This window comes from Vigna radiata, chromosome 1 (genome assembly GCF_000741045.1).
Source record: "Vigna radiata var. radiata cultivar VC1973A chromosome 1, Vradiata_ver6, whole genome shotgun sequence".
Classification (NCBI taxonomy): domain Eukaryota; kingdom Viridiplantae; phylum Streptophyta; class Magnoliopsida; order Fabales; family Fabaceae; genus Vigna; species Vigna radiata.
The window spans coordinates 33,045,644-33,072,716 of NC_028351.1; the positions used below are offsets into that span (position 1 = coordinate 33,045,644).

The following is a 27,073-nucleotide window of genomic DNA, read 5'->3' on the forward strand; positions in this document are numbered from 1 at the left end:
AAAAATTAAAATATTGTTCAATGAGATCAATTCAAATTTAATATATTTAAATATTTTAAGAATTATGAATTTCTTATCCTAAAAGAATGTTAAGGTTGAGAAAAAAAAATGAAATTTTATTCAGTTTAATGAGTTAATTAAAAAAAATGTAATTAGTTTCATATCTTTTAGATATAAGTTTTTAGATATAATAAATTGGCATATAAACTTTACAATATGCATATATTTTATAAAATATGTTACTTTCCATTTTTCAAACTATAATTATTTAAAAAAAAATTGACCTAAAAGTTTGTCGACTGCATTGTCCTAAATATATTTGGTTTGCAGAAAAAAAAAAAAACTGCTTTATCATACTATTATCAATAAAATCTAATCAACTAACTAAATAAAAAATTTTCTTTACATTAAAATTCTTCAGATTGAAAAAAAAAACAAAAAAAACAAGCAACTAAAACAAGTCAAGAAAAAGTCAAGGTCTAATACATACATTCCTCCACGCGCACAAGGGGCTTCTAAACTTGGTAAGAAAGTTTATGGGCCACAGCTTCCTGAACCTTATGTTTTCTTCCTGCAGACCCATTGATCTCATAAAATACCCATTTTAACCTTAGGGAAAGAATAATAGAAACCTAAATTATTTCGAGATTTAGGAATGGAAATACATGGTGCAATTTATAATTTTTTCGGATTACAAACTGAAATATATTTTAGATTGTGCTGAAATATTATTTTTTTAAATTATATAATTTGAAATATATTTTAAAGATAATTGATCCGTTTGTATTTTCAAATATTATAGTATATTCCACACTACTGTATTATGTAATGCATTTTGAAATGCATTCCTTTTGTTGGAACTATAATAATGAAATTATTGTTTAACTTAACAAAGTTGTAATATATAAGATGATATAAAATTTAAGAAGACGTAGAAGACTCACAAAAGCATGTGTTATATATGAGTCACAAATAACATTTCCTTTATGAAGAAACATGTCATAGATTAGTCTTTTTGTTTCAAAGTTGAAACATAAAGAAGAATCAGTGATTCTATTTGTAAGTACATAAATGATCAGAAGATTAGAAAATTGATTATTGTTACATATATTTTTGGAAATACCCTATATCACAATGCAATAAGCTTATTATGGATGAAATTAATATTATAATCATCTTATAAGTGTCAAACCAATGGCAGTGATTATAAAGGTTGAAGGAAGACCGAATTTAAGATGGTTCCAAAAAGTTAAAGTGTATGCAATGTTAGGAGCACGACGAGCTTGTTCACACACTATCAAGTTTGCAGCTGATCCCAGAAGTGATAAGTTTCCTGCAACTGTGCTCGCCCAAGCCAGTATCAACCATGCTTTCTTCTCACTTTCTTCGGAAATTGCAGCAGCTGAGGCTGCAACTGGTCCTCCAAGCAATAGAACTACAAAACATCAACACAACATCGATTTATAATATATAAATAGAATGGAAACTTCCCTTTATAAACCGATTTTGTAAGGTTGAAATAGGTTTCTAACATTTGACACTCTTTCTTTATCAATGTAAAATGGTTTGAACCTCAAACTAATTGAAATTAAACTATTAGGATATATGTAGTTTTATGCATACAAAATGAGTTACTTGAAAACCCATTCTCTTTTATGATATTCTTGTTAACTAATAAGATAAAGGTCCCAAAATGATATCATCCCTTATGTCTAGAGTTTTAGTACTAAAATAGGATCACATACTTTGATCAACATTTAGTCATTCATTAATTGGTTGCCATAATGAAAACATTCAATGCTATTAAAGATTCTTGTTAACTAGTCATTCACAAGGTTTTAATTTGGATAGTAATAAAACTTCTTCTAAAAAGAGCATTTTAGCTACCAATTGAGTGAACATGGACAAAGAAAACATTACAAATCAAGTTCCTTTTCTGTGTTAATGCATTCAATTGAAAAGAAAAAAATGGTGTATTTTTTTTTTCAAAATTATTGAAATAATGAACAATTTTGAAAAAAATTACGATAATAGATAAATAGTGTTAACTTGATATGATTTTATTATAAAGAAGTTTTGTCAAGAAATATGATTTTGATATAAAGTATTTTTAAATTGAAATCGTGTCAAGATAACACAATTTTGATTTAATGAATTTTAAATAAAAATCATATTAAGATGATATGATTTTAATTCAGTTTAGATAGAAATTGTTTCAAACATGACTTCAATTTGGGTAGAAATCGTTGTTAGAAGTTTCACATTGACTAGAGATAAGGCCAAATTATAATATATAAGTAGGGTGCAAACCTTACCTTAAAAGCTGATTTTGTGGGATTGAGTTAGATTTAAAATCCACTTTTTAATATGGTATCAGAACCATAATTGGAGCCTATCCTAATAAAAAGACAAATTGAATATTTAAGTAACATGAGACATACCAGTTGGTACATTTGAAGCCACATTTGATAAGATGATTATGACCAAAGCAAGTATTGCTATTCCACTAGCACGATCTACTCGAGAATAGGGTTCCATGACCTCCCAAAGAGCTCCTGGAATTCCAGTTTTATTGAAACCATCTACTGTTATGAACATTCCACAAAAGAATATCAACAACGAATAAGAAACCTGTTCCAACAACAAACATTCTGCAAAGTTAAATCCTTATCAAAACAACATGTGTTCAAGAGAAAAACAAAAAGTAAAAGGTTGTGTTTATAAGTGTTACCTTTTCTAAGGATGGTCTAGCATCTTGGAAATCAACAACAACCAAAGCTAAAGCGGCTGAAATAGCAGTCCATGACATATTCAAACCAAGAAGCATGGCAACCAACATTCCCAATGTGATCATATAAACACACAACTTCCACAGTATATATTTCCATCTTACACCTAAAAAACGCTCCTTTACTTCTAAACTGTTCAAGACAGTTTCCACAACTGGTACAACCATTTTGGCATCAGTTTTTGAAGGACTAGTTCCCTCATGTGTCTCATAAGTCATACCATTTGTCTCCTCCTTTGATGCATTCGAGTTTCTTGTCGAATCTAACGTGTTACTGACAACCCTGTCGATTTCACCATCACCCATTACCAATCGATTTCTCAGATTCTGACCATGAGGGGATCCTGGAAGATTCAAACTTTCCATGTGTGCATTCCATTGTTCAGAATTGAGTGAGTTAAAATGAGACATTGTGGCTGGGGAAAACCGATGAGAATTAACCTCTTCCTCTGCTGCATGATTTGTTATTTGATTTTCTTCATCCTTTTGAATAGACAACACCCTCCAATACATGACCATAAGAATCATAGCATTCACCACAACCCCTACAAGCATAGCTGGAAGAACACCAATCAGAAATTGTCCAAACGATATTTTACCTTGAACAGCTATGACAAGATTTTGAGGGTTGCCAATTGGAGTTGCTGCTGAGCCAATATTAGCACTTGTAGCAAGTGCAAGCAATAAAGGATGTGGTGGGAGGTTGTGTTGCTTTGCAATTTTCAATATGAATTCTGTGAGAACAACACAAGCAGTGTCATTGGTGAAAAGAGCACTTGAGACAGCAGAAATCACGCAGATTCTAAAAAGTAAGTCCTTTGCTCCTTTACTTTTCCATGAAAGCAATTTTCCTATGTATTTAAACATGTCAGCTCTTTCGAGGTAAACACTAACTACCATTGTGCCGAAAAGAAGACCAAGAATTGGAAGATCGATTGCTTCGTATGCTTGATCTGGACTGAGAACTTGGAATATGACCATGAGCATTGCACCTAACAAGGACCCTGCAGTTCTCCCAATGGGAAGGAATGGCACAGCAGGAAAAACTGCTAGCATCCAAAAGATTGCAAAGGCAATGGATCCAAGGACTAGTTTTGGAACGGATGCCAATTCCATTCTTGTAACTCTTGTACAACCAAAAGTCAATTCCTAGTTCTGATCAAACACTCAAACTTTCACCTCTAACCGTTATTCCACCTTCATAATATAATTCAGTCTGGTAGAATGAAGTTTCCTGAACATAAAAAGTCATTTCATTAGTTAATAAAAATGCATCAAAATCTAAAAATTCAAGTCAGATTCCCTCATAAAACTATAATAACGTATCAAGAAAGAAGTTCACTCGAAAGATAAAGTATAACTGAAATCTGAGTCCAATTATATAAGGGTAAACACCACACCCAAAATCTTAAAGTAAAAGATTGACGAGTCTTTCACGTTTATATAGTGTCTACTTTTTCATTTTTATTTAATGTGGGACTTAGATTCATACTTGGATTTCTAATAAGAGAAACACTCGTAAATCTTTTATTTTAAAGTTTTAAATTGAAAATGATGTTAATTTCTTATTTGGATTAGAATAAAAGTGTATACATAAGATATTCATTTACCTTGAATCTCATGTGAGTGATAAATGGTAAGATTTATAGGCATAAATTGGTTGTGATTTTAATCAATGATGTTAAGTGCATCATGAAAACCATTGTCAAATATAAGTCTAAAACGAGATTATACATATCCAATTCACTTACCTTGGAAAGCCAAAGTCTAAAAGAGCTTTCACCAATTTGCTGTCCTTGAATAGGAATTCATGCCATCTGCATGAAAAGCTATGAACTTTAACAAACTAAAGTTTTTTTTTTTTTCAAATTGAAATTGAAAAACAACAAAATATCTTATTCAGTTAGAAAAATGACATTTGGGAATTGCGAAAACATGATAAGTGTTCTTAGGAACCTCGTAATCACATGGAAGAACGTGACCCTTCCTCAACTTTGTATACACGCACAAACATTTATGTAACCATAAAGTATAAAAGATTTAATAAAAAATATTTAATATTAAGTTGAACTTCGTCATTTTTCCCTCTGATGGCCTCAAAAATAAAATTGATACCCTAAAATTAATAAATATTGAATGTAGTACAAACTTTGTAAATAAAAATATATGACGTATTCAATAAATTTTAAGATCAAGTTATTGCCTGATAAGAAAGATTTTACATTAACAGATTACTTAATATAAGCATAAATTGGACATTAAATACAATATAAATTAGGAATGTAATTAATCAATATAAATAATTATATATAAAGTAATAGTATTAAAATTCTAATTCGGACCGTTTGTTCAACGGATAAAATCTTAAGGCATTTAACTAACACTTAACATTTGTATAATTATCTTGAATTACTATTTATATTAAAATATTTAAAATTAATTTTTAAGTTTAAAAAACTTAAAAACTACATTTAGATTTGTAAATTAGAATTTATTTTATGATGATTTTCAGCTTTAAATTTATATAAATTTAATTTAAATTTAAAGTTTGTTTATCACATGTCAAAAATATTTTGAATGTGTATTTGTATACAAGGGAAATGGATAGACTAACCGATATAATAATAATTTCGATACTAACAAGATAGTGAGAAATATTGACAAAAATACAATAATAAAAGTAGTATATTATGCCATTTGAGATGTAACAATTACGGGAGATAAAAAAAAAAGGAAGTCACGGAAAAAAAATAGCAAAAAGGTTTTAAAATTAAAAATCATATTCATAATTTTTGGTGAATGTAAAAATTTATTTCAGATTGATTATTACCAGATTTATTTTGTTTTAAAAAAAAAACTAAAAAATCACTATCACTTTGGAATGCATTATATATGTTAAGAAAGCTTTATAATATGATAATGCAATATGAGGGAAAGTACAAATCGTTTAAATTTAGTGATGATAACTATATTTGAACTATCTGACGAAATGATCAAGAGTGAGTTACGGAAATCAAAGCATCGTTATTCTACGCAGCTTTCAAAATGATGTGGAAATTACAACCATATCATATATAAAAGTGTTTGTGGAAGTACAATTTATGAACGATTTCTTACTTTTGCTAGAAAGAATTATATTCTCCACTTCAACAAAATTTGTTCTTAGAAACTAAATAAACTATTCCTCTCTCAAATAATAAAATTAGTCAATGGCTCAATTAAAGAGTAATTTAAAATATAATCTTAATAAATAGTTAAAACCTTGGTAATTAATGCTACTAAACAATTCATATTTTGATCTAAAAGCTAATTTATTTATCATTATATAAAATTAATTTGGTGACCAACTATATAAAACTTAATTTAATTACTATATTATATAAGAACTAGCTCAGTAATCATGTTATATAAAAATCAATGATCATACTTTATAGAAACTAATTCATCAACAGTAACATAAAAACTAATTATATGATCAAATTATATATAAGGAAACTGTGCTGTGTAAAGAAAGCAAATGAAGTTCAATTTCTGCATCTAAATGAAACTCAGGCACAATCGTTAAGTGGAACCTATAAGCTATGGTAAACAGGGTGAGTGGTTAAGAGAGAGTTATTATTACATGGTATTGTTTTAATAGACTACCAAGGTCAATAGAGCACAATACTGCAAGTCCATATAATAAAACATCAATCACATAATGTTTCCAACTACATAAAACATGCACATAATACTTCAAACTCAAGCAACTATCGTAACCACCACAGTAGAAAATAGACCAAGGAAAGCAACCTTACTTCCCTATTATGATTCCTCTCAAAACACCTTCAGTATTTGCTTCAAAACCTTACTTCTTTGCATGATGAAGGGTGTGTTGCAGATATGCTACACAAAGAAGATAGTAAAACTAATATAGTTTGTATTTTAGACAGTAGGTACACAGAAACACTATAGGAGGGGAAACTTCTTATGGCTTTCTTTCAAGAATTTTTAATGGGTTTATTCAGAAACAAATTACAGATAGCAAATTGTTGCAGAATCTTGATGTTTCACAGTTACCATGTTAGGAATTAGCTACTTTTGTAGGATTTGAAACCATGTAATTTGGTGATAACAATATACTAACATGCCTAAACTTTCAAATCTAAATGAAAGCATATCCATAACATAAGTGGTGACTGAAATAAATATAACTGTGTCGGAGTATATATTTTTAAAATATACACATAAGATGACTTACAAGAATTTTACACTGATCAAGGACTCATCCAGCAGGAAAAGTAAAAGAAGCCAGAAAGCAAACATAATTTTAATAAAAGACAGGAGGAATTATAACTGAAATGTTTGCTAATATTGAAAAGACTACTGTGTATATGTTTCTAAAGTTAAATTTGGTTTGAACACAAATTTGTATAACATTAATTTTTTTTCAATAACTACATTATTAACAACTTTTGATTTAGAATTTTCACAACAATTATAGAGATAATAGCATGACATTGTGTTTTCATGTGTCTACAGTTTATACATAGTTCTGTACAAGTTAAACCTGCATCAGTGAATTGCATTGTACTAGGTCTGTTAAGGATATTTGCTATTCAAGGGTACCATGATAAAGGGGTGGAACCTATATAACATCACCATCTTTCTCGCCTCAATTCATTGGAAGATGCATATGTCAGTTGATATCCCAAAACTCCTATTCAATCCCTAACACCTTAAACCATCAAGCTCTGACTCAAAACATCAACTGGGATCCGCGCAAGTTGAGCTGCCATGAATGCATTTCACTTATCAGCAGTATTGGCAATAGTGTGATCGGTAGGTTCAGTCACTCAAACTTAAAATAGCAATGCCAACCTATTGCACAATCAGATAACCTAGAAAACTAACTTGGGTTTTGTTTATAATATTTTAGGAATCAAAAATGGATACCACTACGTCTACTCAAACAATATTTCGGGAAAAATTCGAAACAAGCATATTCCTAACAACCAAATCAGAATACATGTGTATGTGTGGGTAAACGCCAAGCCAATGACGAAACCAGAAATGCAAAGCACAATCACTATTCACAATCAAAATAATCAAATTGATTAAAATTTTAATATATGCAGCTCACCGTAAAGATTAAAATCAAGAAATAGGAAGAGAAGTGGAAAATAAAATTTAACAAATATCTCTGTACAATTTCAAATCTGAGACATATAAGAGAGGGAAAAAAAGGAAAGTAAACGAAGGATATAAAGCGGGGAGAGAACCTGAGGGAGGAGAGATTGCTCAGCAGAAATGACGGTGACTGGGAACCGAATTCGCCGGAAAAGGGTGGTGGAAGAGAATGACGCAGAAGAGAAAAAGAGAAAGGAAGAATGAGCTAAAGAATGAGGGTGGCTTTGCCGGAAAACAAGAACAGAGGAAGAGAACCACGAAAAACAGAGGAAGAGAATGGCCTCTAAATATTACAAGTAGTGGTATATATAAAGAAGACATGTGTACTTGAATTCATCAATGAGTCATGCATAGTTACTAATATTCAATTAACATTTATGACGTGGTTAGAAGTTCTTTAATACAATGTAACAACAATTTACATTATTTAAGAGTAAATATCACTTTACACCAATAATTTTATCAACATCTGGTATATGTGATTACTTTATTTAATTTATCTAATCACTCAATAATTTTATCAAAATTTATATTAATAATTATCTTACTTATTATCAAATTATTTATAAATATCAAAGAACAAGTAGAAGACGATTGTTAGTTTATATGAAATTTTTAATCTATAAAAACATATACATCTACATCTTATAAATTTAACAAACAACAAATTTTATTAAGATGAATTTCATATAATTTTAATAATATGTACATTAAGAATCAATTTTAAGTCTAATTCAACTTACAAACATGACTTATAAGATTATGATTGTATATATTGTAAATTTTTATGGAAAAAGTCTCTTTAACAACTCTTTTTTGACAACTTTTTGACAACGCATACGTGGCAGCTTATGATTGGTTCGTTTCAAGTATGTTTTTTAAAATAAATTCAAACAGACGAATGAAATGGTGACACGTGTCCTATTGTCAAAAAAGTTGTCAAAAAATATTGTTAAAATATCATTGTCCAATTTTTATCTCTAGTTGATGAAAAATCTTTAATCTATATTTGTACTATCTTTTATCGATACTATCTGATCATAAGTCGACCTCAACTAGCTCGATCACAAACTACTATTCTTTAACTTAACATAATTTGTTTTAATCTATTGATTTATAAAGTAAATAAATTATTGGTCCACTTAGATCAATATAAGTGAGGGCCAATAAACCAATAATTATCCTATAAATAGTATATCTATTAAGGTAAATAATTTATCTTCATTCTTATATTATATTTTTTTTATCGGAAACATCCTATTAACTTGAATGTTAGATTCTTTTACAAATACATTACTAGGGATGGCAAAAAAAATCTGCGGATACGGATATCCACTGGTAAAACTCATGACGGGTAGTTACTACCTGCGAATATTTACTATCCGTGGGTAACGGGTAGCGGATATTTTAATACCCGCTTCTAAACGAGTCGGGTATGAGTAGTATACTACCCGCGGATACTCGTTATCTGCACAAAATAATAAAAAAATTAATTTATATATTTTTTTAATTAAATTTAATCAAAAATAAAATAAAATTATATTTTATTAGGTTAAATTTAATTAAAATTAAATTTTGATTTATATTTAATTTATATTATATTATATTATATATATTTTTTATAATTTTATTTAAATTTTATTTTAAAATATATAAAATATAATTTCTTTTGCAATATTTTTTAAACAGATATCCAACAAATAACGAATCGAATGATAGATACATTTTTATCGAACAGATCGAATTACAAATAGACACTATCCATATCCAAGTTGACCCGTTGTCATCTGTACATCACCGTCTAAAAAAGAACGAAAGCAAAATATAAGAAAGATGAAAGAAGTATGTAGAACTCACTTCACATGCCATACTTGATCCCCAAGAACAATATAATTTATTATTATTATATGATGAAGTATTTTGTGGGCAGTGGTGTTAACAGATTATTAAGATACAAGAATCAATGCAAAGCAATTCCAGATCATGTCCTTTTAATAAGAATATTAACATATACTGGAATACTTGCCTTTTATAGAGAACAATAAAGTATATAAATCACAACAATAGTTAATGAGTATATTATTCTGCTCCTTTGGTTGGAATACATCACTCCCTTTCCTGAAAGGAACAAATTCTACACTTGTTAAGTATGATTGAAACAATTTTACTTTTTCATAATATAAAACTCACTGCTTCTGTTTCATTAAAACAATAACTAAAAACTATCACTTTAAACATGGATATTTAGATAATATATGATGTTTGTCATAAAACAACATAAAAAAGTTTATTTTTACAGAAAAAAACAAAAACAAATATAATACTTGAAATAGATAGCTGAATATAAACAAAATTATAAGAGTTTGTAAAACTTTATTAACTTTTTTCTTCCAAAAAAATTGACTTTTTCCAACCCCTTTTCACAAATATAATTGCTGTAAACAAAAGGAAAGTTTTAATTTGAAGAAACTTTCAAAGTTCAAACCGTAATTAATTAATTGGGTCTGAATGCTTCTTAGTTTAAAAAGTACAAGAAATCACAATTGATTTGCCATTAAAGTTCTTGTCATTAATATTAGTTGTAACGTACAAGGATTATTAATTCTAAAATATTTACTCTTATGAGATAAATTTGTATATATTTTTCAAACATTTTGGATAAAGAATTTTAAAAAAAATTAAATTTTATAATTTTATTATTTTATAAAATTAATTAAACTTATTAAAAATAGAAAATTTTGAGTTTTACTTCGAAACTTGTTTGTAATTTTAAATTTTGTGTTTCCTCTTCATATTTTCTTGATAGTTCGATTTCAGGTCTTTGATTAAGATTAATTTTTTTTTTACCAAAAGTCAATTCAAAAGCTTTTTAATTGAGATTGATCGAAAAGTTCACAAAACAAGGTTGTAAAATTAATCATAATTGATGTTAGTGTAATTAACAAGAGCAACTTAAAAAATAATCAATATTAATATTTTTGAATTATCACTAATTATTTTGATTGATGTACTTTGAGATTTGAAATGTCAAAATTTGATACCTAACATTTGAAATTACCACTAATTATTTGATACTTAACTAATTTCTTTACATTTAGTGATAATTTGAATTTTTCTTAATAAATATAAATTAACATCCAATCAAATTATATCAAAAAATAAAAATTTGATTAATTAATTCAAATTTAATATATTTAAAATTCTTATATATTAATTATAAAATCATAATATTAATATTTTCTTAATTAAAAACATTGAATTCCAAAAACTTAGTAAAAAGTTTATGCTTTATGAAGAGATTAATTCTATTAAGGAAAAAAAAAATAGAAGTAAATCACTTTCACTAATGGCTTAGAAAGAACGTAGGTGTAAAGTGGAGAAATTAAAACACAAACCAAATTGAAATTGAAATTGAATTTCTTGTGTTCCAAGTTTTTCCAACCCATTTGGCAATGTTTTGTTGACAAAAGTTGAGTCTTTATAAAAGTCAACCTATCTCAATCACAACTGCATATAATGTTGTCACATTATAGTTGGTTAAATCTCTGTAATAGATTCCAAGAAAACGTCAAATTCACAAGCTTATTAGTTTCTTTTAATCTCTTGTATTAAGATCAACAAAATCAACTTTGACCCTTCAAAGTAAGAAAATAGTAAAAAAAAAATTAATTACGAAATTTAATATCTACTTCCCTGATTTATTAGCATAATCCCAGTTTATTGTAGACTAACTTGTCAAACAGATTAAATATTTTCTTTTTTTTTAGTAAAATAGGGTTGCATATAAAGTGTTTTTAATTAATTACTAAAAATAAGACACGCGATAGCTTTTAAATACGTGTAATAATTATGTTTTGTTTAATTTGTTAGATTATTCTACTATTAATATCTTTTCATTAGATTATTCAATTTTAAGTTAGAAGTATTTTGTTAATAAATTATGTCTTAGTTAAGTTTTAAGTTTTTAATAAATTTGAAAATTTTCTTGATATATTAAATATTTGAAAGTTTTATATATTTTAATTGAATCTCTATCATTTATTTATTTATATTAAATAAGTCAAATAATGTTATATTGTCACGTCAATTTATTTACTTTTTCGTGTTAAAAGTGTGAAGTGTTGTAGTTTAATATAAAAATGATATTGCGATCATATAAAATGAGAAATGATTTTTATTATTTTTATTAAAATTAATAACAAATTTTGTAAGTGATAATGATAATGACAAAGACACAATTTTAATGAAAGTAATAAGAGTTAGTAATCATATTATTCACTTTACAAAAACTTAAATTACAAATATTCAATTAAAAAATTTAAAAATTTGCAATAGACATAATTATTTGAAAAACAAATGAAATGAAGACACTCAAATTCAAAATTTATAAAGGAGTTGAAACTTAATTAACTCATGAATGATTATCATTGTTATTTTTATTTAGTTATTTTAACTTTTGAAGATTAAATTGGATAGCATTGGTAGGGTGACTCTTTAGTGAATCATTCCATTAGTTGTTATATTTTACTTTGACAAGTATAAATATTACATAGTGATGGATGACATTTTGTCCCTTCTATAATTTATTTAATAAAAAATTAAATATTAATTTAAAAGCATGCTAAATAGGGTATTTTTCTTGTGATTGTTATCGACAGGAAAATATAATAAAAAAATATATATATTAACTAGTAAAGTTAAGTAAAGAAAAACAAGTTAACCAATATTCAATGAAGAAAAACAAGTTAAACAATAAGAAATTTGAGTAGAACAATAAAACCTTACAATAAAAATTATGTGAGAAGAAAGTTATACCAATTGTCTATTGAAAGTGAAAAGAGAAAAGTAAAACATTGATAATTTTCTTCCAGAAATTTATATTTCACTTTGCAATTTAATGTGCTAATTTCTTGTCATTTAATTTTCTTACAATCTATAATTTCGTCATTTATTTTCTTTACCATTTAATTTTCTTGGTCCTTTATTTTATCCTACACCTTAATTGTAATTTCTTGTTTAGAAATTTTTTTAAGCACTCTTATTTTAATCATATCTAAAATACTAGTTATACAAAATCAAAATTCATCTAACACTGTAATTCTGAGCAAAGATTTTAGATCATTTTAAATTACTTTATATCATTACAATTATAAAAAATTAAAATAGTAAAAATATTAAATTAACCTATTTTATTTTTTTCTCCATAAATTCGATATTTTTATATAATATATCGTGTTCAAGTAAATATAACATCACGATTAATACTTTAAACTATTAAGGAAAGATAACACACTTAATAAACACAAGATAAATAATTTAAAAGTTAGAATAAACTATTAAATATTTTAAAACGGTCTAAAATAAATCTAAGAGTGTCTACAACTTTAAAGAAACTATACATGATAGACTTAAGTTAAGTCTTTAAAAAGGAAACCTAAACAATAAAATTGGAAGCCAAAAACTATTCTGTTGCATCATCATTACCTTTTACAGGTAGTTCAACTCATGTTTTCTCATTTGCTTACACCCATAAAGGTAATAATTACAAAAGAAGAGAACAAACACAAAAAAACACAAGCAAAATAAAGAGTAAGTTGATGTGCAAAAGAATTATCATAAAGGCATTAAACCAGTAAGAAAATCATACAGTCTTGAAATACAAGTCACATTAAAAGAGATTCTTCTAAACTTAACCATATGGATAAACAAATTAAGGTTGAACTACAAGGAAGTTATAGCACTTGTGATGGATACCTCCTCCACAAGATTAATCCCATACAGGTCACTAGAACTTAAAAAATATCTCTTGACCAGGACCTCTTGCAACTTCCAATCCCCTAGTCCATCCTCCTCCAGTTGATGCTAAAAATCTTAGATGGCATGCTGATGAGGGGAAATGTGATGGATTATTTCATCATCCTACATATTATGTCTAATGGAAGAACATTGATAAAAAATTTCCTACATTCAAAAATGAATCAAGGAATTTAAGGTTGGACTAACTACAGATGGAATGAATCCTTATGAAAATTTAAGTATCAATCATAGTTAATGGCTTATTTTGTTAATGATTTATAACTTGCCTCTAGGTTTGTGTATGAAGAGAAAGTACATGATGTTATCAATGATGATTTCTGGTCTAAGACAACCAGCGAATGACATATATGTTTATCTTAAGCCATTGATTAATGACTTGAAGTTGTTATGGGATTACAGGGTTTATGTCTTTAATGGTTTATCAATGAATATTTTCATATGCATGTAATGTTATTTTGTACTATCAATGACTTTCTTGCATATAAAAACTTATCAAGTTATAGTGTGAAAGGTCATATAGCATGTTTGGTTTACGAAGAAACACATCATATGAGTAGTTAAAACACGGGAGGAAACAATCTATCTTTGTCATTGTAGACTTTTAAATCAATTTCACCCTTATCATAGATTGAAAAATGCCTTTAATGGACATCAAGAACATGTTGAAGCTCAAATTCCATTAATTGGTGTCTAGATTTATGAGAAGGTGAAAGATCTTCGTATAGATTTCGGGAAACAAAGAAAGGCAACTTTTACTCACATATGGAAGAAGAGATCAATATTTTGTGTTCTTCCATATTGGTTTAAGTTAAATGTGCAACACTATATAAATTTGTTGCATGTTGCAAAGAACATGTATGATAGCTTAATTGGGACATTTCTAAATATAAAAGGGAAGACGAAAGATGACATCAATTCTCGTTTGGACATGATTAAAATGAATATACGAGACAAGTTAACACCAAAAGGAGTTGGTAACTGAACTTATTTTCTAGGAACATGTTACACTTTGTCCAAAAAGGAGAAAACAAGTTTTTGTCGATGTCTTAAAGGAGTTAAGGTACAACAAGAATACTCTTCAAATGTAAAGGTCTTGTATCAATGCAAGAATTGAAATTAATTGGCTTAAAGAGTCACGACTATCATGTTTTAATGCAACAGTTATTGCCTCTAGCCATACGTGGAATCTTGCCAAAAAATGTGAGACATACTATAACTCAATTATGTTCATTTTTCAATTTCACATGTAGCAAATTTGTTAACCCTCATAAGTTGGATGAACTTCAAGAAGAAATTGTTATTGTTTTGTGTTAACTAGAGATGTTTCTTCCTTTAACGTTTTTTGACATAATGGTTCATTTGATTGTTCATCTTGTAAGATAAATCAAATTGTGTAGGCTAGTTTATCTACTAATGATGTATTAAGTGGAATGATATATAAAGATTGTGAAGGGATATGTGAAAATATTGTCCAAAAGCTTCTATTGTTAAAAGATACATTGTAGAAGAAGCTATTGAGTTTTACTCAGAGTACATGTGTAAAGCAAAATTTATAGGAGTGCTTTCCAATTGTTAGCACTCCCATAGAACAATGGAAAAGTATTCAAGAGGTATACATGTGGAAAGCAAATCTAGAAAAGAAGTTTTCTACAAGCACATTTTGTATATACTAAAAAACAAAGCATACCATATTTAGACACAAGGACATTATCAAACATAAAAACTCAAGACAATCAAGGAAATAAGTGTTGATGGAGCATAACAAAACTTTCATAACTTGGTTTAAAGAAGAAATCACAAAAGACCCATTTGTATCTAGAACATTAACTTGGCTTGCAAATGGATTAAAGCTTGATGTTTTATGTTGTTCTAGCTATTAAATCAATGAAACTTTGTTTTACACAAACTCTCAAGATGATAAAAGCACTTGGCAAAATAGCGGAGTCACTTTGGAGGCAAATTCATTTCAATTATCAACCTAAAAAAATCAAAATCCTATCATGGGATTCATGCCCTATTACAATGGCATAGAGGAGATTTGGCAAGTTAGTTATACCAATTTTTCTGTATTTGTTTTCAAATGCAAATGGATAGACAAGAAAACTAGTGTAAAATTTGATGAATCGAGAATGAAATTGGTTGACTTTCAAAAGGTAGCATATCAAGATGAACCATTTCTTGGCATATTAAGATTCACAAGTCTTTTATGTCGCTGACCTGTATCTGAAAGTCGGCATGTTATTTTACATGGTAAAAATCAAACCAATAATGATATTGATCAATCCAACAATAAAATTTGTGAGATTGAATCATTTTTTCAAAAGATGATTAACAATTGCTGTGATGAAATCGTGGATGATGATCATGCAACTCATAAAGATCATGACGAAGGAATATGTATATGTATATGAATTTATGTAAATTTTAATGATATTTTTTTGAGTTGCTTTTCATTTTAATGTTATTAATTAATTTTATATATATATATAATGTTATTAATGATGTTTTTTTTGTCATTTTAATTACAAAATAGGAACATGACTGCTAATGAAGGTCGTTGAAAAAGATATGACAAATATGATTTACTATATTAAAGGCACTTACTAAGAGGTTAGCTAGTGATGAAAGGACATTGATGATTATTGATGCGAACACTTGTAGGATGACTGGGCCACATGCAAAAACTTTTAACGTCTATCTCGAAATTGTTGCTTGTGAGAAAATATTTGTATTGACTCCATCTTAGGACCATATTACCAAGCAAGAGAGAAACATAATTTGGCCAGATATCTTGGTAAGAAATTCATTAGATGTTTTTGCCTTGCTTTGAAGCATAAGTAAATGTTATTAATGTCTATTGTTGTCCTTATATGCATATTTTTTTATATCCCTAATGTGGGAATTTTAATGTTGAAGGTTTTGTCATCAATTGCAATCATGTAGATTCAATTTAAATCAAAGTTGAAAATAATTTATGTATATGGTGCAAGAAAAGGTGAAAGTCTTAGTACCAAGCATAATTGCATTATTGAAGTAACTTGGCAACAATTTGTAGAGATTAAAAAAAGTGAGAAAAAGAAGGTTAGTATCATCACTTATATATATTTCTTTATTACTATTTTAATACACATAATGTATAATACTAAGTAAACTATATTTATTTAGTATCCTGTCAGGGCTTTTTATGTGGATGGACCTAATCTTATGGCATATAATATATTATCTGGATCTGACAGTATCTACAAGAAGCTTTACAAAATTATCATGGCATATAATATAACCCTTACAAAGAACATGCAAGTAATGAGTCTTCAACTAACACTCATGGATTATGGTTTCTTCAATTTCCTTCCCTCTATCATTTTGCATTAGTAGTCTTTCTTGCCTACTAGACATTGGATCAGTCAAACCATGGGTTAGTTTCATTCATAGTTTCCCTTGTAATTGAAGCTAGCTACCATGAATCACACTCATTCTTTTTATTCATATTTACTTTACAATCTAACTCTTCAAGACTATATATGCAGTTACAAAGCATCATTTAAAATGTTCAATGCAATAATGTGAGCCATACAATTCTTTCTTTCATACATTAAAACACCATTTAACTTAGCTATATACCGAGAGAGCTATGTGCACCAAATATAATTTACTCACTTCATTATCATCACATCAACAACGAAACAGAGACCAAAGTATGAACTTTTCCTACTTCCAATCATAACAACCACATCCCATTAACTTTATAGTCCAATCAACATCAATATACTCATCTATGGAAGCTAACCCAATCATACAAACCACATAATAGGCACTAACAATCGGACAATGTACTAACCGTTCTAAGAAGAAGAAGGCTTAATGGTCGAAGCCCCACGACGCACGAACCCTACACCGCTGTCAATGCACCAGCAAGCCCCTCGTCACAGCACTCGCCTCCTCCACGAAGCCCTCCTGACGCACCAACAACCATAGGGTAATGCACTCCTTCGCCAAGTCGAAACCCTACTCACGCTGCGACACAACCCTCGCACTCCGCGACAGCATCCCCTCACACACCCACACTACTTGAAGACCGGGAATGCAAGAACCACCTCAACGTTGACTTCGGTTGCCTTCGAAGAAGGAATGCTGCAACTGCGGCTGGGAACCCCCAAGACACGAGAGGAAGAAGGAATGGAAAATAGAGCTCTTTGCTCGACGAAATCGAAATTGTTTCAGAGGTTGGGAACCCCCAAGACACACAGCGATTAAAGAAATTTTCACAAAAATGGTTTCAGAGGTTGGGTGACAGAGGAAGAGTAGGGGGAAGAAGGGGGAAGCTTTCACGAAATCTAAGTTTTGGCAGAATGGGAGGCTGAAATCCCAAATTGTTATTTCATTAAGTCTGAGGAATATATCGACGGTCATATACCTTCGGTAAAATCACTATGCCAATACAGATGGCCAAAAGCCCTCGGTAATCTACACCTAACATGACCGTCGGAAAATCCTTCGGTAACTCAGATTTACCGAAGGCTTCGAGGCCGTCAAAATTAATCCTTCGATAACTCTTTTCCTGTAGTGAAATGTTTGTAGGGTATTCGAAAAAAAATGCATAGGGCATTCAATCACACAATGAGACTCTCCACTCACTCTCATGGTGGTTATTAAAAGCTGGAGTAGAAGATTATTTCAAAAACGATGAAAGCACGTTCAACTTCTAGCTATGACGGTAGTGTAGATTCAGTTGAACCTCATTCTCAACATCCGATGAGAAATAGAAGAAGACTTGTCTAAAAAAGTCATAAACATGGACTTTTTGAAGAATTGCAACGAGTAACTAAGCAGATTCTAAGTAAACATATTTGGATAGTTTAACTTAAAACATTTGATTCTATATAAAGTCTTCTAATTATAATAATTTCTTATTGTAGGATTATCTGGTTGAGTAGAACACCCAAGATGGTGGTTTTAATCTTCAAGGGTTATAGGATATTCTTCATACTGATCTTGAACCACCTGAACACCTTGGACATGTTTGTACCATTGGATACAGTACATGGATTCAATGTTACATTGGAGCCTCATCACAATGTGAATCTCATTCATTCTATAATACTCCTACACAAAAAGTCTTGCATTAAAATATATTCAACAAGTATGATACTTCATTATTATTATTATTATTATTATTATTATTATTATTATTATTATTATTATTATTATTATATATATATATATATATATATATGAGTTAGAATAGTTTCATAAAGATTATTAATATGGATAATGATATTTAGACAACATTTTTTTGTCAACATTTGAACATTATTGTGAAGTAATTTTTTATCAATCATATTTTGACACATAATCAATGTTCAAATGTTGTCAAAAAAAATGTTGTCTAAATATCATTATCCTAATAATATACTTGGTTGAATTATCTAAGTTATTATATGAAAATTTTCAAACAAGTTTTTGGTAAACAAAATTATAAATGTTATATTTAAAAAAAAACGCAATATTAATGACAATTTTTTCCAAAACCATCGTTATAATTCATTTTATCATTCACTTTTACTTTTATAGGTTCATAACGACAATAATTACTAAAATAATCGTTATAAACCAATTTTATATTTTTCTATTAAATATTTTACGATGATTTAACACCTCGATTACAACTTTTAACCAGTCAAACGTAACTGTCGTTATATTCTTAACCACATATAATGACCAACTTATATTTTTAAGCACATATAAGGACCAACTGTTATTGTTTGAAAAACATTTTAACTATGGCCAATTTAACAACAATTTAAAAGCTATAATGGAAAACTATTTTTAATCGTTCGTGGATTTGTTTTTCTAAAGTAGGTGTATACTTATTTAAGTTTTTAGTATTTTTTAAAAGTTTAAATTCTGTTATTCTTTATTTGTAAATTATATTTATGAAATAATATTAGACATATTTATACTAAAACAAATTTTTGAACATATTATTTTATATGTTGGGTATTTTAATTAAATTTATCAATTTTGGATTAATATAAAATAAGAAATTTGATCTTTTTATTTTTGGGTATTTCTTTCTTACTACTTTCCGACATTTGCTACCAGGGTCCACATACGTATATAGAAATACTTTTTTGTTAATTGATGAAGGAGGAATGATTAAATAACAAAATTAGAAAAGTTTTATTCAAAAAGAATTATACTTAATGGTAATAATTAATGCATTCTTCATTACTTTTAATAATTTTTTATTGCTTGGTTTCTTAACTATGAAGAAAACTCCAGTTTTCTAACTTTGAATGTAGCTGATATACACAAGTATTAAATAGAAACTATTAAATGTGTAAGGTATGAAGATAATTAAGCATTAAACAAATTGTGCTAATGAAATAATAACTATCTTGTTTTTCTTGTAGGAAAATTCAACAAATATTTTCCCCATCGCAACACATTAGAAAAGTTCTTAGTTTAACTTTAAAATGTAATATTCCTAAAAACTGAAACTTTGAAATTATTTATATTTTATATAAAGTTTTAACATATTTTACTTATTTTATATCATACTTAACCAAAAATATCTTAAAAATTCTACATCAATAAATCTTAAACAAACTCATATAACATATATTAAATATTTAACTCAAAACCTTAAAATAATAAATTTATAGATCTTCTTTTTAGTATTTATATATTATTGTATTCATTTATTTTGAACTAATATGGTGTTTAATTTTCATCTCATAGTGAATGTTATTAATTTTAAAGAAAATTAAAGAGGAAAATCATTTCAAAGAACATTAAGTTTTAGGTTGTACATTTGTCTGCATTTGTAATGAAAGTAATAGATGCATCCAAAATTTGACCATATATACTACAAGTTCACACTTTGGTGATAAGAAAAGTTTGCCAAAGTTTGATAATACAAATGTCAACTGCAGACATTTTCAGCTTCCTACAGTATTCAATGAAATGAAACCCTAGTCAATTCAATTATGAGGGAGTCTTTGTCTAATTTTATGGAATTTTAATTATTGATATTTTATTTTCTTGGTAAACTAATTTTCCAATCAATCAACATCCTCATAAAAATGGAAAGAAAAATATGGAGACTAATTTAAAAAATTTGCAGAAGAAAAAGTGTGGTTGTTTTTGTTTCGTGAATTGTAAGTATTGTTAAAAATAGTAAACATCAGAGAATATTTCGTGTATTACTATTATTTAATTTTAGGTGTAGAATTTTTTTTATTGATAATTATAGTTTTTAGAATATCTTAAATGTGTTTCATATATTTAAGTGTTTTTAAATAACAAAAAAAAAATTATAGGAAACTTAGATTCCCATCCACTTTCATAAGAATGAAAGAATATATTAATTAGACAGTTTACATTCCTAAAATTGATTTTTAAAACATTCATTTTCAAACATAAGAATATGAATTTAAGCTTCTGATATTTATTTCACTTAATATTCTTATATTAAAAACGTTTTTATATCTTCAAATTTTATCTGCTGTGTTAATTTATATGCAATAGTTGTCTATGATTTACTTTTTAAAAATTTCTTAAATCAACTCAAATTAATATTGGTTAAATTTGTCTCTTAAAGTCTGTTTAGTAAATTATGGAAGTAAAATATGTTTTTGTTATTCATTCACATATTTCACTTGAATTTATATGGAAGTAAAATTTCTAAATTTATCATAGATCCAAAATTTAATTTAATCTAGATTAAATTAGGTTAGCAAAACTTGTTATCCACCTAACATTGTGCAAGTAATTGAGTTTATATATTTGTTTACAATTATCATACTATATATTTATAAATAAGTATAGTAATAGAGCCTCTAGACATTATACCCTAAATATTTATTTTTATGATACCCTAAAATCAAATACTATACGTAATACCAACTATGTAATTAAAATCACACCATATAAATTACTACTTAAATAGTTTTTTAAGATCAAACTATTCCATTATAAGAAGGTGTGAATAATCACGCGTTTAAAGGAAGACCACTCATTCTACTTAAATTAGGTTTTAATTAATATCTTTAATTGCTTATATAACTTATCCAAACTCTCTGAAAAATGAAAATGCAATGCTTAGTGATAACTATGTTTCAACTATACGTTGGCTTGTGAAAAAGAGTGATTATAAAAAAGACAGGCCACTAAATGCAATTTGTTAATAAAAAGGGAATTACAAAGGGACTAATGACTTTTTTTTCATCACAAATAGATGAAAATTACACAATATCAATCGCCAATTATAAATAGAAGATGATGAGTCTTTTCAAGTCATTTACACTTCATATTCTTCGATTCATATCATAACATAACAAAACAATATCACAATCACAACAATATTAATATAAGGAAAAGTCATCTTACAATATACTTCCAAAATATATTTATATGAAAAGAAATCACTCTTAAGAAAGATATTATTAAAAATATTTTAAGAATGAATCTAATCTTACATTGAGTAGAAATAACGAACTTAAATACTATATAAGAAGAAAAGAAAACTCATAAATATATTATTTTTGTAACTTTTTTTGGTTAAAAATATTATTAATTCTTTATGTTGAGTTGGAATAAATCAAATTTATATAATCTCGTCGTATTGAATGTATCGAAAAACCTATTTCTTTATATACTATTTTGTCTCCATATTTTGTCTTTAACATTGATTTTTTATTTTAAAGTTAATATTCAGTCGACCCTAACCTAACAATATATTAGTTAATCTAAAAAAACTTCTATTTTCTAATGTCTTAATGTAAACTAATATTAGAGTAGTTAAGCATTAAACAAATTGTTAGAATTTATGATTGACATATACCAATTAACGAGCAATAAACCTTGAATCAAAGCAGTTCCCAATACCCTTTTGAATAGTAAAGCCAAAGGGTACCTGAAGACATTGGGAATAATTAATAAATCTTAATTCTGATCAACTTGAATTAATTTCCGATCTTCCTAGAACAACTTTAGAGAAAGAAATGGGAATGAATCGTTGTGCTCACAGATGGAGACCATGACCCTTTAAATAACCTCTAATGATTAATATTTTTTAGTTTCAATAATTATAATATGACCCCTTTAACAAATTATAATTATTGTTGGTCTCTACACAATATCTTTCATAACAAATATACCTTTAACCATAATATTTATCTTAATTAGATCACTTTATAAAATTGACTAATAAAATATAATGATCCTATAACCCGTTTAATAATTACTTTTATATATATATATATATATATATATATATATATATATATATATATATATATATATATATATATATATATATATACCCAAATTGCTAACAAATATTGTGTTTTTTCTAGTAAGAAAAATCAACTAATATTTTCCTATGTGCCCGTCGGTACACAATAGAAAAACCCTAAATTACTTTAACTTAATTATGTAATCTCCCCTGAAAGCTGAAACTTAAAAATTATTGGATGGTCATTGATGCACGTTTAACTCATAAAGAAAGCTAAAGAGGAAAATTGTTGCAAAGAACATTAATTTTAGGTTGTACGTTGTTCTTCTGCATGTCTGAAAATGAAAAATAGATGCATCCAAATTTGACCATATACAAGTTCACATTTTCGTGAGAAGAAAACTTGTTTAGAAAGTGATGCTAAAGTAAACGTTGTAGTATAACTTTCAACTGCGTACATTTTCAGCTTCCTACACTATCCAATCAAATCGATCGCTCGTCAATTCAATTATCAACGAGTCTTTGTCTTATTTTATGAAATTTTAGTTATTCGTATTATATTTTACTATCATTTTATCCTATTTTTTTCGATATTATAATCTAATGTAAGATACATTTAAAGTTGGAACAATTTCCTTTAGATTGAAAATTATAAGAAAATAAAAAAAAAAATTCTTAAGAAAATTATATAAAGGCCCATGTTAACAAAGATTTTATTCTCAACCCCATTATGCTTTTTGTCATAATTATTTTAAAGAATATTGCTAAATAAACTAACATGTTTATGGATACTTATTTCTATAGAAACACAATTTCTAAAAAGTGTAATATATCATAATAGAACAGTCCTGAAATTCTTCGAAGATGTAGGTACCAAATTGCAAGCCATGGTCGAAAATGAAATGTACAGAATATTGATAATATATAGTCATTGAGAATTTCTAATAATAAAAATGATAGTTGTCAAGTTTTTAGCATTCGGCAACCATTCACCACACGTAGCTTGATGAGAGTTCTTGGAAGTTGGAATAATAAAAAACCTTCTATATATATTAATATTTTTTTATATAAGAGTGGTAAATTCCATGATTTTCTTAAAAAAGATTATCATTAATTTCTAATGTTTAAATTCTTTAATTTTTCTTTTTTAAATCTAGGATAAAATAAGCTTTGTATGTTATAGAACACAAATAAACTCGGTTTACAAACTGACACCATCTAGGTTTCTCACTTAATAACAAGGTTATTCAAATTAAATAATATTAGTGAAAATATGTGTTTATTTTTTTTAATAATAAAACATAATAAAATTATTATTATTATTATAATTATAAAAGTATATGTAAATAACTAGTTTTAAAAAACGGTTAAATTTAAAAGCATAATGTTAAATAAAACTGATTAAATTTAAAAAAGAAAAATCACTTAAAGGGTACAATCAGTAAAATAATTGTTTTAACTCAAAAAAACCAAATATTTAAAGGACAATAATGAAATATGTACACACACAAAAATTATCCTATAATAGTGTAAACGAAGAACATTAATTAAGGGATAAATAAGAATAACGAACCAAACTAAGTTAGATATATTCAATGAATAATTTATTTAAATAATATAAATAAATATTGTTCACGAGATAAAAAAAAATCGTTCAATTATTACTATATTTATTACATTAATATGTTATTGATTTAAGGATTAGAGTGTATTTTCTACGGAAAATGCAAATCCTATCAAATATTTTCATAAATTAGAAAAGATATTTTAAATCAAAAGTACATTATAAGACCTTAATAAAAAATTTATCAAGAAACTTATAAATATCGAACTTAATTAGTTGAATATAATAGTAGAAACTTTTACAATGTATTTATTAAAAGTTTAATACTTATTTTGATACTCCTTTTTGGGAGTTTGTTCAAAGTGATTTTTCCTTTTTTAAAAAGTTTATTAAAATCTTATTTTTGCAAAAACTGTGCAAGTTAGTCCTTTTTTGCTAACGGCGTTAACTTTGCTAACGGCAGAGCTGCCCAACTAGCAAATATCTGATGAGGTGTAATGTTTTAGCTGTGCTGGCACTGTTATGTGTTTAAAAAAATAATTAATTGTGACGTAGAATTTAATAAAGTTAGGTTTAAATTAAAAATTAAATTTGGGGTAATTTGGGGTGGGTAATTAAGTAAAGTGATTTTGGTCAGATGCAAATATTACCCAAATTTGCGACTGCGATTGGAATTTTCTGGGCGATTGAAATTAGGGTTCATCAAGCATTTTGGCGATGGAGATGGTGCTTTGGTTTGGTTTCAGATACTGATTGACCCTTCTGATTGGGAAGATCATTCCAAAGGAAAGGAAGGTTGCGTAAGATACAGGATTCATAACCTCCCCAAGGAATCGAATCCAGGGGTGTATGAGCTTGGAATTGATGTATTCGATGGTGGTTTAGGGCGTGAAATTTCCAAGCTTACCCCTCATTCTCATCGCATAGTGATGGTTTACCTTGGACAAGCTGACAATGTGAGAACAAGACTCCAGCATTATGGCAGAACAGGTGATCATATGCAGAGTGGTTGTTGGAATGGTTCTTCTTCCCAAAAGGGGCGCCCCTTGTTTGAGGAAGTGTTTTCACAAGGATTCTCAATCGTTTATAGATGGGCTCCTGTAAGTACATATCTCACATTTCATGTGATTTTCTTATGTCTGGGCTTAAGTGATGAACATTCTTATTTGGGAAATATTGTTTACAAAAGTATATATACTTTGACGTGGATTGTTGCGTTTTTTGTGAAATTTTGCACTCAAGATTGAAGAAATGCGCATTTACATTTTGCATGAAAAAAAATGCAAAGTTTTCATGAGAAAACCATGTTTTTTGTTGAGCAAATGCAAAACAAAGAACATGCCCTGCAAACAGAAACAACGAGAGAAGACCAAACATGGAGGAAAGGAGAAGGAAGAAAGCTTGATGGAAGAGCTGCAGAGCTTAGAGAAGCTGCAGAGGCCAAAATCACTTTACTTACCCACTCCAAATTACCCCAAATTCAATTTTTAATTTAAACCTACCTTTATCGAATTCCACGTCACAATTAATTATTTTTTTTAAACACATAACAATGCCGGCACAACCAAAACGTTACACCTCAGCAAAGTTAACGCTGTTAGCAAAAATGACTAATTTGCACAGTTTTTGCAAAAAGTAAGACTTTAGTGAACTTTTAAAAAAAAGGAAGGACCACTTTGAACAAATTCTCCTAAAAAAGGGAACAAAATAAGTATTAAACCATAATTAAATTGATCAAATATTAATGAAGTATCGAAGAATATTTAACATATGTAACTTATAAAATGTTACATTTATATTATTTAATTATTGATATTAAAAATTTAGAAGAATATGGGTTGCTGATAATGATAATAATTGTTGAGCTTGACCTATGTATCCAAACTTGAAATAGGTCTTAGATTCACAAACTTCCTTTTCTTTCAAAATGAAAATGTTTAGAACATTCAGTGATTCGAATAATTATATAATCTTATTATATAAGTCAATAGCAGTGACTAAAAAGTGTTGAAGGAACAACAAATTTGATATTGTTCCAAAAGTTAAAAGGCATGGCGATCGTCTTCACACCATATCCAATATTTGTCATTTATAGTTTACAAATGAATTAATTTAAGTATTATTATTTTTAATTGAAAAGCTCATCTTAGACATTAGACATTATTAAAGGGATTATATGACAAGATAATAATCACATTACTAGCTTAAAGAAAAATTAAACGGAATGACTCAAATGAAATATAAATTTTTTGAATACTTAATAGACCTAAAAAATTTTGAGACTCAATCGAAAATACTCAAATTTATCAAAAGTTAAAATTTAATTAAAAGTCTAGATTAAATTAAGTTTAACAAAATAGTTAATCCAATTAAAATTAACATTTTGCTATTTAATTGATTTTATATAATTTCTTTATAATTACTAAACTGGTTAGTTATTAGTAGTAGACCTTCTGGACATATATAAAATAATACTATATTTATAATTAAAAAGAGA

The 27,073-nt window shown here is 27.6% G+C and overlaps 2 protein-coding genes across 5 annotated transcripts; one reads left to right on the forward strand and one right to left on the reverse strand.

Annotated features, from left to right (window-relative positions):
* Positions 1-1,018: 1,018 nt before the first annotated feature.
* LOC106766708 (silicon efflux transporter LSI2) lies at positions 1,019-8,280 on the reverse strand. Of its 4 annotated transcripts, none has more exons than XM_022780367.1 (6): positions 8,050-8,280; positions 6,586-6,673; positions 4,540-4,605; positions 2,732-4,004; positions 2,442-2,631; positions 1,019-1,435 (listed from the first exon to the last, which is right to left on the reverse strand). In XM_022780367.1, the coding sequence occupies exons 4-6, from the start codon at positions 3,902-3,904 to the stop codon at positions 1,173-1,175; spliced, it is 1,626 nt and encodes a 541-aa protein (XP_022636088.1). In that variant the 5' UTR covers positions 3,905-4,004; positions 4,540-4,605; positions 6,586-6,673; positions 8,050-8,280; the 3' UTR covers positions 1,019-1,172. The 4 variants fall into 4 exon arrangements, with proteins under 4 accessions (XP_022636088.1, XP_014506924.1, XP_014506931.1 ...); XM_014651438.2 differs by having other exon boundaries at positions 2,732-4,022; XM_014651445.2 differs by lacking the exon at positions 6,586-6,673 and having other exon boundaries at positions 2,732-4,022.
* On the forward strand, positions 8,127-26,067 carry LOC106762033 (protein EFFECTOR OF TRANSCRIPTION 2-like). Its single transcript, XM_022780629.1, has 3 exons — positions 8,127-8,259; positions 25,201-25,676; positions 25,930-26,067. The coding sequence occupies exons 1-3, from the start codon at positions 8,127-8,129 to the stop codon at positions 26,065-26,067; spliced, it is 747 nt and encodes a 248-aa protein (XP_022636350.1).
* Positions 26,068-27,073: the final 1,006 nt, after the last annotated feature.